General features: G+C 40.9%; 1 protein-coding gene and 1 pseudogene across 1 annotated transcript; one reads left to right on the forward strand and one right to left on the reverse strand.

Annotated features, from left to right (window-relative positions):
• Positions 1-11,920: 11,920 nt before the first annotated feature.
• On the reverse strand, positions 11,921-13,213 carry LOC126609231 (F-box protein At5g07610-like; annotated as a pseudogene).
• Positions 13,214-14,657: 1,444 nt separating this feature from the next.
• Positions 14,658-15,635, forward strand: LOC126609232 (F-box protein At5g07610-like). Its single transcript, XM_050277209.1, has one exon. The coding sequence runs from the start codon at positions 14,658-14,660 to the stop codon at positions 15,633-15,635; it is 978 nt and encodes a 325-aa protein (XP_050133166.1).
• The last annotated feature ends 458 nt before the right edge of the window (positions 15,636-16,093 follow it).

Raw genomic sequence — 16,093 nt, forward strand, 5'->3', positions numbered from 1 at the left:
TTTAGCGATCCACGCATTTTCCATAACCTTCTTTACAGAAGGTAAGCAATTTATCCTACTTTAGATTTTAAAATATTATTTTGCCAAAGAAATTTATAATCTGGTGATTTTCTAGGGATCCAAGCATTGAAAAAGCAGTGAAAGTAGGGAAGAAGGTTGGAAAAGCAGGGCTCTTTCATTTGCTTCCAGAATTTCGACCCCTTATCGCAGTGTAGCTCTTGCTGCAATCTTCGTTTTCAGCCCTATTTCGCTTTAGGAACCTGTTCTTGGCAAAAACGACATCGTCGTAGAAGCAGCTTGAAGCTCCACCAGGTTTCGAGGCAAGATTTTCTCTGTATAATCTCACCAAACAATTATCAAATTATTATTGTTATTCTTCTGTTTGGAATTTGACTATTGTGATTAATTTAGAATTTTGAGGAAGCGGGAGGTTGTTTGTAGAGTGAGTGAGACAGAGTCCGAACCTCCACCATATAGCAATAACGATGAGGTGCAATTTCGATTTTTTGTTAAATTTTGATGTTAATTTCTCAACATTTTCATGTTTCTCAATTCTTATCTATTTTGTTAAATTTACATAGGCCTTCACAGTTTTTCATATGGGTTTTTTGAATTACCGGAAATTTGGTCTTCCTAAGATTTAATTGTTATTAATTTTACGGTTTAATTGTTTTCCACTAATATGATTGAATGGTAAATTAGTTGTATATATATTCAAAACAAAAAAAATCTGAATCTATCGCTCTCGAACTTGGCTCACCCTGGGTTTTTGGTTTTTTAGGTTTTTGTTTGCAGCTCTCGAACTCGCCTCATCTACAAATTCGCTTTGACCGTTATTTCTCTTCCTTGGCTTCTATTTCCGTCTCTGACCTGTTCAACTTCAATTGAGCTTGAGTAAGCAGTCCACGCTTGCTTACTTTTACGTCCAAGGATAATTCGTATCAAATATTTGCATTTTCATTGTTTGAAGTAGGAGACACAATTTTTTTCCTTGATTTTGTTTTTTCTGAAACTTAATGGTTCTGATTTCAATCCTCTTGCAGAAGATTGAGAAACAGAAGGTTGGAGGACTGGATGATCAAGTATTAACCCATTTTAAAAGAACCTAAACCATGAAAATCCCAAAGTGATATCTCATGACCTACAACTATTTTCTTATCGATCAAATCATTATTGGAAGCCTACCTGGAGTCTCCATCTTTTGGAAGGTAATTCTGGTGTTATTAATTTTTTTTAATTATTTGATATCGGTTTTGTTTATTTGTGGAGTTAGATTCTTATTTATTGAAATTTTTTCTTTACTGTTGATTTTAGGAATTGATTGATAGGTTTGGTTTATGGATTCTCTTTCTTTGTTGAATTTTTGATGACTTTAATTCTTAAAGTTTGGGTTTTGTTTATTGATTGCAGTGTTGTATTAACTTGCGTTTTGTTTATTGATTGCAGAGTTGTATTAATTTGCGTTTGGTTGGAAGGGCTGCAAAGATTTGATTCAAATTGGTGGATTTGGGTAAGAAAGAAACCTAAATCTTTTCTTCAAGTTTTTAAGAGTTGAATGGACGTGCTCTGTTTGAAATAACTGTTTAGATGTACACAATTTTCTTAACATGCATGCTTCAATGGTAGTAAACAAGTATATTCTACATAAATTTGATTCAGGATATACATAGTTCTTAGCACAGAGATGCTTCACATTAAAATTATGAGATGCTTCTATAAACTGAAAGAAATTTCCAACAAAATAAACAGGTATATTCTACAAACATTTTTTTTTAAAACAAAAGAAAACTGAGAGAAAATTTCAGTTTCAAAAATTGGATTGTTATTTCAACACGGAGAATCTGTATGCATAGTTCTTAACATGCATTGTGGATGCAAATTTCTTCCTCCTCAATCTTGGACAATTTTGCACCTACAAAACAATTAACACCTTAGGTTAAGGCCAAGAGCCTCACGCACCCACGATGAATGGGGGGGGCTTTGGCCGAAGAACCTCCGATGCCAAAGTTAGAATTTAGAGAGAAAGAGTGTTTAGAGAATTTTGGGATTTTTGCCAAAGTGTTGGAATTAGCTTTTTGGTGAGAATGGGAGTATATTTATAGGGATAGGAGGTGGCTAGGGTTTTTAGGTTTAATTTAGGTTTAATTAGCCAATTTATTTGGCTATTAAACATAAGATGAATGTTTTGGTGGTTTTTGAATTTATTGGGTAATAAAAAGGAAGAAATGGTGAAAAAGGTAGAAAAAAGTGATGGATTAGGTTTTGAAATGGGGATAGCCGGCCATGTGGTGTTTTAGGGTTGAATTGGATGTATTTTGTAGTTATTTGGATATAATGGATGGTTTAATTGACAATTAATGGGTTAATTAGGCAATAAACCCATTAATTAGCCAATTAACATAATTTAAAAGGAATGTGTTTGGGAATTACCTTGTAGAAAGGATTTGATGAGATGGACTTTGAATTGTTACCTATTTTGGGCACTTCTGTCTTGGTTGAAAGAGGGTTGCCCGCTGCTTGCGCGTAGGAACCTCGTTGTACTACAAGGGTATTTTTGTCATTTTTGTCCAAAAATCCACGTGTCGCCCTGTGAATATTTTTGGCTCCACAAATGCCCCCACACCTGTTGGGCTGCTCGCAGAAAAGGGCAGCAGGTGTAGAGATCTTCTTGCTTTAGGAAACTTAGGACTGCTTCCTATTTTGATGTAGATTCTCTCTTTAATAGGAAATTAGATCCTTCTAGGAAAGGGAAATAAATTTCTCTCAAAGCCTATTTAAATCCACCTTAAGTGGGTTATTAAATCAACTTTGGAGAGCGATTTATTCTACCCTACAAGAGAGAGATAGCTTAGAGGATATTTGTTCCCCTTCCTCTAGCAATCTTCTACATCTTGCCCGTGCAAAGGACCGTCTTTCGTTGATTTCTTTGTCTTCTTCGTGGATAGTGCTACCGCGGGGCAGCCGTCGGGGTGGTGCGGCACGTCGGTTGGCATGGGCCAGGAGTCGACTCGGCATGGGCCGATGAGGTATTGTGGCAGGGACCACTGCTTTAAGCTGCTCGACTTGGCTAGAACCAAGGGCAGCTTGTGTGGCTGGGACCTCGGATTGTGGCACTGGGGTGCAGTGTTAGGCAAGTCACATGGCTCATGTCTTTTTAGGCTTTTGGACATGACTCGAGCTAGGCTGGTGATTGAGAGAAATGAAGAGGTTGCGAACCTCATGAACTGCTGGAATGTTGGGTTGAACTTCCCTGCTAGGTACCACGAATGACGTTGGCTACTTTAACTCTTTTCGTCAGGAGAAACGTGGGCTGTTCCCAAAAGATGAGGGGAATAGGATCAAAGCAGATGCACTGGCTCGTCCAATCACTGTTGTGGATCCTGCTGCAAGTGAAGGTGGGAAAATGGATCTTCTCTGCTTGCTCAAGAGATGCCGGCTGAGAAAAAACCAAAGACTTCTTTCGCTGCTCATGAGGGTCCGCTTGCTACCAAGAGGTATGTGATTGACATGACTTCTTCCAATGGGAAGAAATGTAAGGCTGCTAGATCTGAGCATGTGGCGTCTTCCATGTTGAGAATGGCTAGTACAATTGTGGATAAGATTACTCAGCGTAAAGGTTTTATCATGCCCCCAGTGCCGAAGTCTGTACCAAAACGTTCTTTGGGAGCCAAGTCCGGTTCACCTTTGTAGAGACTTGCTATTATGAAGAGTGGTAAGGTGGACTCTGCTGCTAAAGTGGCGCCAAAGCCTGCTCCCTTTGCTGCTGAGATTGATTCGCCTCAGATTCAAGATCTTAAGCTTGCAATTTCTGAGCTTCGTTTCGCTACTTATGCTAAGAAGATAGTGGATGAGCTGCAGCGCGTTCGTGTTAGTCTGCTTAAGAAGAATGAGCAACTGAAGGGTGAGAAGGATGGGCTTAAGGTTTTAAGACCTTCTCTATTTCTCCGGAAGACTTGCTTGCTTTTACTTTTAAGGCTTCCATTAGTGAAGTAGTTGGAGAAGTTAGTGCCCAGACTGGGGCAGCCAGGGGTGAAGCGTCGGATGATGCCGCTGCTAAGAGCGTTACGGCTGTTGAAGGTGTGGCGACCGAGTAGTCGTGGGATGTCCAAGCTGCTGTAGTGTAGTATTTTAGGTAGCCTTTAGGATTTTCTTTGTTTTTCCTTGTAGCTTTTGTTTTGCTTGAACTGCTTCGGCCTTTGCTAGTTGTTTATAAACATGTTTTCCTTCGTTTTTCTTCATCTTCACTTCTTTTGTTCATGCCCTAACCTTTAGACTTGATAGACCAGTGGCAGGCATGCTACTTTTTTATAAGCAGACAAACTCGCGTAGCCTATGCAGCCGTAGGTGTTGGTGTAGAACTTTGCAAAGTTGTTAGCCATAGGGTTGGCAGCCGGATGCCTTACTTACAGAAGCAGACAAGTTCGCGTAACCACTAGGCTGTTAACCTTGACTTTCTTCAATTCCGTAGGTTGCGTAGCAAGTATCACAACACTTTAGGACTTGGTGTAAGTTGTTCCGCGCTTGGCAGAGGTGAAGCTTATCGACTACGTAGCATGTCGGCAGTGGATAAAACTTCGTATATGCGCGCTAGCTTGTTTAACCTTTCACAAGAATGTGCGGTTGTATAAGTCTAGTGCGGCTTCACTGCTCGAAGGGCAAGTCGTAGGCAGTCTTCCGGAATCCGTAGGCTACCTTAGTGCACTCGGTAGCAGCTTTAGGATTCCAGGGCAGCCGTCCATCGGATGTACTGCGTAATGTGCCCTCTCCGTCTCTAGGGCCCGGTTCCCCACGGATTAGGCCAAGAGACCCAAAATCCTTCAGTTAGCTAAGCCTTGAAAAAGACCATTGCGGCTACTTCTAGGAATCCCGGCGCAAGCCATCGTGCATCTAGTTATACTAGGGCAGCCAGGCTCATCCACGTCTGGATATTCGGAGTGTAAAGTTTATCCTCCCGTCTTGGAGAGCTGACCCATATGGGTGTCGGAGAATTGGTTTACCCTCTCGCATTGGAGAGCATGGTTGGTCCCTCGGGGGGTGCAATTCCTGCGATGAGTCCCTAAGAAGGGCGCAGTCTTCTTTTGAAGTGCAGGAGTGATTAGTTGTTGTAAGCATGCAGCCAAGCCAAGTTGTGATTACTTCTAAATTCCTCATTGAAAAACGAGTGAAACGAACGAGAACTTTAGCTGTAAGGTAGGAACTGCATAACAACTGGAAAGTCCTCAGCTTGTGAGGTGGTGCCCGTCGAGCTTATTGAGTCTTCGGGTTTTGATGTAGCGGGAGGTCACACATGGTACTTCTTCAGATTGTAGGCCATCCATTTCTTTTCAATCTTTTTACCGCTTCATGGTGGTGAGGGTGTAATTACTCTTGCCCCCTACTCTGCTGATCGTGTACGGACCTTCCCAGATGGGATCCATCTTTTTGGAGCCTTCTCTGCCGGCAGTGATGAAGGTTTTTCTACGTCGTCGACATGCAAATGCCAGAAGTCTCCATCGGGTGGAATAGGCGCAGCTAGAGTGTGCTCGGCTACTTCTGAGGCATCGTTGGGCCGCTCTGTTGCGTCACCTAGGCTCGACGTGAAGACGCAGTAGGGAGCTGTGGAGATGGGGCCATGTCATATGCAACAGGAGATGCTCAACTGCCGGTATTGGGCCACTCTAGAGTTGAATCATTGAGCAAGGGTCGGCTAGGGCCGTGTGATGCGCAGCAAGAAATGGTACTCAACTGCCGGTACATGTTGCTCCTATGTAGAATCTTTTAGGGTGACGAGGACAAAACTTGCTTTCGAGTGTGTCCTTCCAGTGTTGCATTCGTTAGAAAACTTTACATCCGCCAGGGTCTACGCCTTTATCGTCGCGCGTCTGGATTGGGCAGAATAGTACGTCATTAGGATGATTGCATGTGTTTGAAAGTAAAACTTGTGCTTCTGGGTTGCAACAACTATCGCCAAAGTTAGCTTTTGAATTTTTAATAACATCGAGGAGAGCTTTTGAACTGTAGAATACAGGTAACTGTGGAATACAGGTAGTCGGGCCCCCATCTCTTCTCGCATGATGGTAGAGCTTATTGCTACTTTAGATACCGTCAAACATGTGAATAACTCCTCCGCTGCTTCTAGGGAGGTGATGTCGGGTACTTCTTCAAGTCCTTGAATGTGCATTGGCGAGCCTCATCCCAAAGTTCATACTTCTCTGCCAAAGCAAAAGAGTCTGCCAGAGTTAGATCTTCTTTCATGATCAATTTTTCGAATAGCGGGTGGTCTGCTGGAAGTCCTTTTTGGAAGGCTGCTCTAGCTATCGAGTCGTTGCATCCGACTATTTTTGCCTTCTCTACTTTGAACCTCCTCACATAGTCGCGAAGTGACTCATTTGGGTTCTTCTTGACGTTAAACAAATGATCAGATTTCTTTTTGATCGAGCGATAGGATGAATATTCTTTGGTGAAAACCAAAGAAAGTTCGTAGAAATTCCGGATGGATTGTGGCGGCAGGGTGTAGAACCAATCTTGCGCCTCGCCTTGTAGAGTGGTGGCGAATATCTTGCACATAAGCTCATCGTTGTTTCGATAAAGGATCATTGCGCTTCGGTAGCGCTTTAAGTGTCTCTCCGGGTCTTCATCCCCTTTGAAAGATGTGAAATGTGGCATGCTGAACTCTCGTGGAGGCTCTGCCTGCTCGATCTCGTCCGTGAAGGGTGACCTGCTTATGTTGGTCATGTTCCGTCGTAGTGCCTCGTCGGTGACCTCGTTGCGTTGGAAATCATGCAATCGCTTGGTCAAGAGTCTCTCTACTTCTTCCTGAATTTGCCTTTGTTGGGGTAGCGGAGCTCTCGACTGCCCCCAGCCATGACTTGCTGGTTTAGGCTGCTCTTCCATGTGTTTGGCTCGTCTACGCTGCAGATGCAGTGCATGTGGTGCGTTCCTAGCAGGCGAGCGAGTTCTTCGCAGGCTGTTGGTTGAACTTGAGCTGGATTGAGTGACTACTTCTCTCCATCCGTCGTGCTGCCTACACTGATGTGAGGTGGATGATGCTCCTTGTGGGCTTAGCCGCGAATGAACACTTTGTCCGGAAGGTTGCTCATGTTAACTATCGGAGTGTGACCCCAACCGTGAATGTATGCTCATCCGTGGGCCTAGTCGAGAGTACACGCTCCTCCGCACGCTAAGACGGGAGTATACGCTATCTCGGGGGCCCAATCGGGAATGTACACTGCATGAACGTTCGGCTCGTGGCTGGTCGAATGGCTGCTTGCCGGGACGCTGCTGGAAAGGTTCGTCTGCCCTTGTCCTACTTCGGGATACCTCGTCCGGGGCACGTTGGATCCCGATGCGTTGCAAAAGTTGATTCACCAAAGTTGTCTGTTGTGCAAGGGCGCTCGTCAACTTTATGACTTGTCGAGACAAGTGTTGTTCGCCATTTGGATTGGAAGAGCTTGGAAGGAATGCGCCTCCTTGGGCAGTGGAAATGTGGTAGACTCCGGGCGCGAGATTTGAATTGGGAAATGTCAAATCCGCGAAAAAATATGGTGAGAATGCCCCCGGCTCGATGGTAGGTCCGGATGGTTTAGATAGTCTTGGGTCGACTTGGGCTGCTTGGAAAGCCACTGGAGCATGATGGGCCGTGAGAGTGGGCTGCTCGTCGGGAGCAGGCTGGGTCACGAGAGCAGGCTGCTCGATAGAAGCAGGTTGGGCCGTGAGAGTGGGCTGCTCGACGGAAGCAGGCTGGACCACGGGAGTGAGCTGCTAGTCGGGAGCAGGCTGGGTCACGAGAGCAGGCTGCTTGGCAGGAGCAGGCTGGGCCACAGGAGTGGGCTGCTCGACGGAAGCAGGCTGGACCACGGGAGTGGGCTGTTCGTCGGGAGCAGGCTGGGTCACGAGAGCAGGCTGCTTGGCAGGAGCAGGCTGGGCCACGGGAGTGGGCTGCTCGACGGAAGCAGGCTGGACCACGGGAGTGGGCTGCTCGTTGGGAGCAGGCTGGGTCACGAGAGCAGGCTGCTTGGCAGGAGCAGGCTGGACTACGGGAGTGGGCTGCTCGACGGAAGCAGGCTACTCAACGCGCGGTGCATGTGAATGCGAGGCTTGGGCTTGGGTCCATATAAACTTGGATGGCACGGCTTGGGTGGTGGTCTTGGTACTGTGAGCCTTGGATGGCACGGCTCGGGCCGTGGTCTTGGTACCGTGAGCCTTGGATGGCACGGCTCGGGCCGTGGTCTTGGTACCATGAGCCTTGGATGGCACAGCTCGGGCCGTGGTGAAAGCTCCATGGACCTCGCCACGAATGGCTACCGAAGTAGCCACCGCGGTGGTTCCCATGGTGGCCGTGGTGAAGGCACCATGGACCTCGCCGTGGGTGGCTACTGAGGTAGCCACCGCGGTGGTTCCCATGGTGGAAACTCGTGGTGGTGATGTGCTCCCCTTATTGTCGCATTTTGCCTCACGGATCTCCGCACTCCCATTTCTTGAACACTAGAATTTTCACTTATGGAATTTTCTAAATTTCTAGCCATTATATTTTGCTTATACGTTTTATCAAAGAACCTTTGCAAATAAAAAATTCTAATAATAAGAACGTATGAAAAATATTCAAATGGACTAGAAAATAAAGAAAAAACCTTTTTTGTGCTAGAGTCTTCTACGAGTATGGATTTCAACTCTCAATGAAAGCACCAATTTGTGGATGCAAATTTCTTCCTCCTCAATCTTGGACGATTTTGCACCTACAAAACAATTAACACCTTAGGTTAAGGCCAAGAGCCTCACGCGCCCACGATGAATGGGGGGGGCTTTGGCCGAAGAACCTCCGATGCCAAAGTTAGAATTTAGAGAGAAAGAGTGTTTAGAGAATTTTGGGATTTTTGCCAAAGTGTTGGAATTAGCTTTTTGGTGAGAATGGGAGTATATTTATAGGGATAGGAGGTGGCTAGGGTTTTTAGGTTTAATTTAGGTTTAATTAGCCAATTTATTTGGCTATTAAACATAAGATGAATGTTTTGGTGGTTTTTGAATTTATTGGGTAATAAAAAGGAAGAAATGGTGAAAAAGGTAGAAAAAAGTGATGGATTAGGTTTTGAAATGGGGATAGCCGGCCATGTGGTGTTTTAGGGTTGAGTTGGATGTATTTTGTAGTTATTTGGATATAATGGATGGTTTAATTGACAATTAATGGGTTAATTAGGCAATAAACCCATTAATTAGCCAATTAACATAATTTAAAAGGAATGTGTTTGGGAATTACCTTGTAGAAAGGATTTGATGAGATGGACTTTGAATTGTTACCTATTTTGGGCACTTCTGTCTTGGTTGAAAGAGGGTTGCCCGCTGCTTGCGCGTAGGAACCTCGTTGTACTGCAAGGGTATTTTTGTCATTTTTGTCCAAAAATCCACGTGTCGCCCTGTGAATATTTTTGGCTCCACATGCATGGTTCTTTAATTTTTCATTGTAGTTATGATGTGACTTTGTGTATGATTTGAGAATGACGCGACTTTGTGTATATGAATTGAGTTTAAAAATTTCATTCTTTTATACATGATTTAAAAAAAAAATTCATATATATATATATGAATTGAGTTTAATTCAGGAAAATTATTATCTATGTTGTATTTTTCCAAACTCAGTTACTGGTTGAATATACTCATTGGTTGAAGCCTGAAATTAAAAGATTGCTCCAAGGCAAGGGACAAGTGGTTGGTTCATCAGTATTGGGAAGCTGTCTTGAAATAACGGTGTCAATGGCCCTGAGTTTGAAGACTCAGGGCAAATACTTAAAGAGAACTCGGCTGCTATTTACTGCTCTTTAACTCGATTTCTCATATTGAAGATTCAGGGCAAATACTTGAGCAGAACTCGACCACTATTGGCTGCTCTTTAACTCTATTTCTCGTATTTAATACAGTAGCTAAGCAATCTGGTAACATTTTCATCTTGGTACAACCTTATTTTTGTTAATTTTCCAATTTTTCTCTTTATTTGGTCACCTTTAAGCAAATCACAATTGCGCCTCTACATTTATCCGCACATTACTATTCATGTTCGCTGCTTATTTTTCATTGGGATTGGTTCTAAAATTCTAATTTGTTTGAGCAATGACAAACTGGAATTGATTTTGAAATTCCGTCACTATGCAAAATAGCAAAGGGGTGATCAAACGAAGCACATAATTTTGATACACCTGGCTAAGGCATTGGAATTCCATCATTAGTAAATTGAAAAAACCAACAAAAATCCTTGCTTTTAAGCAACATACTGATGAAGTTGACCCAAGGGCTTCAGAGTTTGATCATTTCTACCTCAAATTTGGTAAGGTTTCTTTCCCCTATATAATTTTGATTGGTACTTAAAGATATTCATCATAAATTATTGTATTCTCTTGCCAAAAAAGTTCATTTTTGACACTTATGTAAACTTTAACACCACTTCACCAAATAACTCAATTTCAATTAAAGAAAGGGGAAGAGAAGATCTGGATTCATATATGAGGATTTGGCGTCACTTTGAATGAATTACTGAAAAAAGAAGAGTTCAGCAATGAATACTTTGAGGTTTGTGATTCTATGTTTTAGGTAAATTGGAGATTTTGAATTAAGTTCGCTCAATATATTCTATGTTCCTAATCTCTCATTTGTTTACCCAATTCTACTTTTGGATTTGATTCTTGACTGACGGGATGTTGTGATGATGTGTAATAATGTTTAGTATTCTTTAATTTTTTTATTTTTTGAATTTGGGAAATCAAATTATCCAGTGGAAATAAACTATTACTTTACAGTATGTCATCAAGTTTAGAATGATAACTATGAATGCCTCTATTAGTTCATTCGAATTTGATGTTATCTCATTTGGTCAAGAAGTGTATACAGCTGTCTTTATACTTAAGAGAAATTAAGTACATTGGACAACATCATTCGCCTTCTTTGTTTTTTTTAATTACTTTTTTTTTTAATCTATTCCCCCCCTCAATTTTTCTGCCATGCCCCCCTTTCATTTGGTTTTCTTTTTTTTTTCAAAGTTTGTAGGAACTTGTGCAACCGTAAACCTCAACATAATGAAGATGAAGATAAGCTGGAAACAGTGAAGTAGGAAAATCAAGATTCTGTAACATGTTCATAGTCTATTTAAATATTTCGAATAATGAGTATTTAATCTTTTGATCATTGTAATGTGTTGTTCATTTACCTTCTCAAACATCAGACATGTAAATATTGATTTATTCAAAACTTATTATATATTAATAGTATTGTCTTGAATGGCGTTCTTAAAACCCGTAGCAAAGCACGGGCATTCGTGCTTGTTTACTTCTATAGCTCCAAATTTCCAAACTCACTAAATTTCAAATTGACTTGGTGGAAGGAACTATGATGTCAAGTATTGTGCAAGCAAGGACTTTCACATCAACTTAGAGGAAGCAAGTAGCATGTCCTTCTTGTTGAATTGACTAGACGAATTAAGAACCAATTTCAAATGTGCGGTGTGGAAGTCGATTGAGTTTCAAACGCCGCAATGGAGACGACAAACACTAGATAACTTCGATTGAGTTTCAAACATTTTGGAAGTCAATTGAAATTTTTATTTTGAAATTGTTCGCGGGAGCAGTTTGGTGGAGGCAACGACAAAACTAATGAAGAGGTAACTGTTGTCGAGTCCAATGGGTTTTAATGAGGGGTTATTTATGACTCGGTTCTAGTGTAAGCTCTCTTTGATTGATTTGTTTACAACGGTTGAGATAAAATCCAACTGCCTATATATATTTGAACAAATGAACCGTCTGCATAGTAGGAAATGCTTTTAAAATATAGATCTTCCCAATTAAAGTGGAACGTTACATTAATATCTCAAATAGAATATAAATATAGTCTTTACGTCCCAAATTTGCAACTCTTCAATGGAGGTGCTTTAAGGGGTAAAAATTTACATTTGAATTCAAACTTAATAGGAAAATCTTTAAACTCTGGATATCCCAAACTCAAATGGCATAATATTTACAACGGTTTTAATCTCTAATGTACAAACAATAAGTGGAGGCAACTTGACGTCTTTAAATGTTTAAACACTAGCAAGAGTCTCTATAAACTGATGAGCACGAACGCATCCAACACGTAATGCTGTATTTGTTTTGGTGGATTTTGGATCAACATCACATATCTCCTTGAAACTCTTTGTCTCTAATATTATAAGATATAAACATACCAGGAATGTGCAGCAACAGTGATAAGCTCTCTTCAGTTTCTTGGACAAAAAGTAAAACAAACGCGTAAAAAAGATAATCATAGGGATGCGGGTGAAGGTAGTCTCTAACCATCTCCAGAAATGCATCGATGATTGGAGGTCGATTTGGTACCTGGGAATCCACCTTGAGTAATCCCTCTCCAATTCAAAGACTTGGAATTGAGTGATGCTTGGTCCATGAATTTTAACAAGGTGCAAATGCCCACCAGATTTACCAAAATACTTGAACCTTCTTGTACCCCAATGCTCGCCTCAAGGAGGACTAGGCATTGATCCGAGGCACTCTTGATTGATATCAAAACACAATGTAGCTCCTGTTGGGCTAATCCAATGTATTGCACCATTCCAAAGCACCCCGTTTTCAAACACCATATCGGATGGGGCCATAAAAGGAGATCGAGAAACCCTCCAAATTCGAGTCTCGGATGAGTATATCTGAATTGGTAGTGAACATTTGCTGCTGATGAAGAGCAATTTTGAATACAGACGACTTGGTAATGAGGTAATTTGGATGGATCAAAAGCTAAATAAACACCTAAAATAGTTGATAACGAATCATGACCCTTGGCATTAGGTGGAGGAAGCGTCAAGAATTGCCTTGTTGAAGGGTTGCAGACATAATAACTAATAGTTTTTCCCAACTTGTAAAAGCTACACCCCAAGACCAGGCCATTGATGGACTGCAGTAACTTAACACCTGCTGAATCATCAATGAAGTCAAGAGACGAAAAGTGGTTGCTCTGAACTGCTGCAATTGAGATATAGGTGACTGATGCGGCCGGGAATTTGAGAAAGACTGCGGTGGTGGCTATAGAAATTTTGGCTGGAGATGAGACAAAGCCACTGCTTGGAGACACATTTGAAGCGGAGAAGTGACTTCATGGGCAGGCGTACAAGGATCAATGTGACGAGGTCTAGGTTCCTAGCTACTGCCTTAGCTGCAGGCAATGGATCATTGAGAAAGTTGCTAGTGAGACAAAGAGGAGGCACCATTTTTTTTTTTTTTTTTTGGCTGCTTTCATTCAGATCTCTTCAGCAGATTGTGAATTAAATGGTATAGGGATAGAATTATGCAACAAATTTAGCCATTGTCAATGAAAAAGTATATACCTTCCATCTCACCGTCTCCCTTGATGTTTGTATGTCTTCTTCACCTGTTTTAATAGGGTTCCAATTAGTTTGTACATCAATTATTGCAACAACTTGTAATTGTTTATTGTTATAGCCCATATTGACTATATTTTTTGCAGATTAAAAAGAGTTGAAGGATGGTGGAATGAACAAAAAAAAAAAAAAAAAACAAAAAAACGAAAGCAAAGTCGACATAAACATGTGAAGAAATGAATCAAGTTCTTTGATGGGTAAAGGGTTAAATGGAAATATATCTTCGATACAGGGTGTCAAGCTCAGTGTTTTGAGCATGATTTTGGTGTGATGCACTATGAGTTATCTAATCTAATTCAATCATTGATACCAAATTATAAGCTTAAATCGATTAGGGCTTGTTATGAATCCTAAATCCAAGGTAACATCCCAACATGGACTTATTGTTGACCTTTAACTTACTATCCTAATTCCCCTCTCAAAAGAGAGAGGAAAAAAAAAGGGAGTTCTAACGAAAAAGCCGATGTACTGTTCACTTTAACGAAAAACTACATTTTTATACTAAAAAGTCAAACCTGGTACTATTCATTTTACCCTTTATTTTGTTCTTATCGTTAAAACTCAAATTTTTCAAGCCCTTTTCATTAGTTTTCCTAAAAAAAAAAAAAATTGCCTACAACTTGAGTGGCCTAGAGTTATTTATGCGGAAGCCAATTTCTGACACAAGTGATAGTGAGAGAAGAAGGAATTAAATTTATAACCTCAAGTGCAAGAATAAAGGTTATTAAGCTTAACCACTTGAGCTACAAAATAAGCATGTGAAAGCCAATTTTAGCAGGAAGATACTTTAAGAAGTGTTCCAATGCACGTGGGGAGCCAATGAATTTGTTACTAACTTTGGCAACGGCATTGATGAGACAATGAATTGGTTGGTAAGGGGGGGAACGCACGTACTTAATTCATGTTTGTACTTTTCCATACGTAAATAGAAAACTACAATTTGAGAACATTTTATATTTTAGCATTTCTGCCAATTTGGAGTTGGTTTTAATTTCATTGTCACACATTGAAGCAAAGTAAACCCTCGGAACAAAAATTGAAAAAAATGCAGGGTCGATGTCCTAATCTGCCCATAATTTCTTCTCCAGCAGAAATCTTAGCCAACAATGAAAACCTGCTCACACCAATCCTTCTATGCATCCCAACTCGAGCTCTACTTCGCCTCAAATGCGTATGCAAGCGTTGGCTTTCTCTTATCTATGACCCCAAATTTTGTGACAACCATACCTTCAAAAATCCATACCCCAATTTCTCAGCCTTCTTTAACACAACAATGCAACAATTCTACCGCATATCAATTCAGAACAACGAAAACACATTTAAGTCTCCATCGAAACATCCTGAGTTCATCCGAGGTCTACCTAGAAGCCTTAAGATTTTACAGTCTTGCAATGGCTTGCTCTTGTGTTGTACCTCTCACGAAATTACAAACTTGAGAAGTACCCCAACATATTATGTACTCAATCCCACAACCAATCATTTCGTAGCTCTCGCTAATTCACCATATGCTACTAATTCCACAAGCCTTTTGGGGGTTGCTTTGGCTTTTGACCCTTCCAAATCGATTCATTACAAGGTTATCTGCGTCCAGTGCATTGCTGGATCTGTTGTATCATTCCAAATAGAGATATATTCGTCTGAGACTCGAAATTGGACGCTTCGAAAGTCTACTTTCGATAGGCCATTCCATATTGACTTCAGCCATGGGGTGTACTTCAATGGTGCAATTAATTGGATCAGCCGTACAAGTAGGTTGTTGCACTATCACTTAGATCATGAAGAGGGTCATGGATTGGTGTCTAGGCCTCCAGATTACAATGTTTTTCGCAAGCGGGAGTATATATATTTTGGGGAGTCACGTGGCCATTTGCACCTCATTGAAATTTATAGGCCTTGTTTTACTCAATTTGACGTGATGGAGATGGGGAGGGACTACTCTGGCTGGTTTGTCAAGTACCATGTTGATCTTGATACAATAACCGCCAAGTTTCCGGAGATGGTTCCGCAACATAATCTTGATGATCCTAGTGAAGAAAATTGGTACTATGAGTTTGTTGTTCTCTTTCTTGTTCGAGAAGAAAATGAAGAGGAGACAGCTATGTTCTTGTATATTCCTTGTAAAGTCATCTCTTATAATCTTTTAGATAGAACCTGTAAGACAGCTTGTGAGTTAACTCTCAAAGGCAAGAGATCTTTGCAAATTGGGTGGCGAGATACTTATCATTGTATGGAGACTTTGGCTTGCGTGTGAAGGTATTTGTATCCTCTATGCGCCGTTGCTTTGCGTTTTAATTTTGATTGTATATGTGAGATCAAGAATGATTGCTACTACAAAATTCAGTTCACAAATTCATTGTGCCGTTGAGATCATCCTAGGGGATAATATTCAATGATTTTTTTTTGAATAATTTTGATTTTATTCAAATGTGAAATATGTTGTTGGAGAATACTGTCCCACTTCATATATATAATAAAATATTATATAGTTTCTTATCCCCTACGACTTCATCCTAGGAGATAATATTATACAATCTATGATAAAACTCCACATTTAGTAATATGTAATTAATTTGAAAACAACATCAATAATGGTAGTGATTAGCCATGTTTGACCTAAAGAGTTTATACGATGGTACATGTTGTATTATATATTTTTTGTAGGTACGATTTTAGTGTATTTTCTAGTTGAATGATTGTTATGCCCTCCGA

The sequence above is a fragment of the Malus sylvestris genome, chromosome 16, assembly GCF_916048215.2.
Source record: "Malus sylvestris chromosome 16, drMalSylv7.2, whole genome shotgun sequence".
Classification (NCBI taxonomy): Eukaryota; Viridiplantae; Streptophyta; class Magnoliopsida; order Rosales; family Rosaceae; genus Malus; species Malus sylvestris.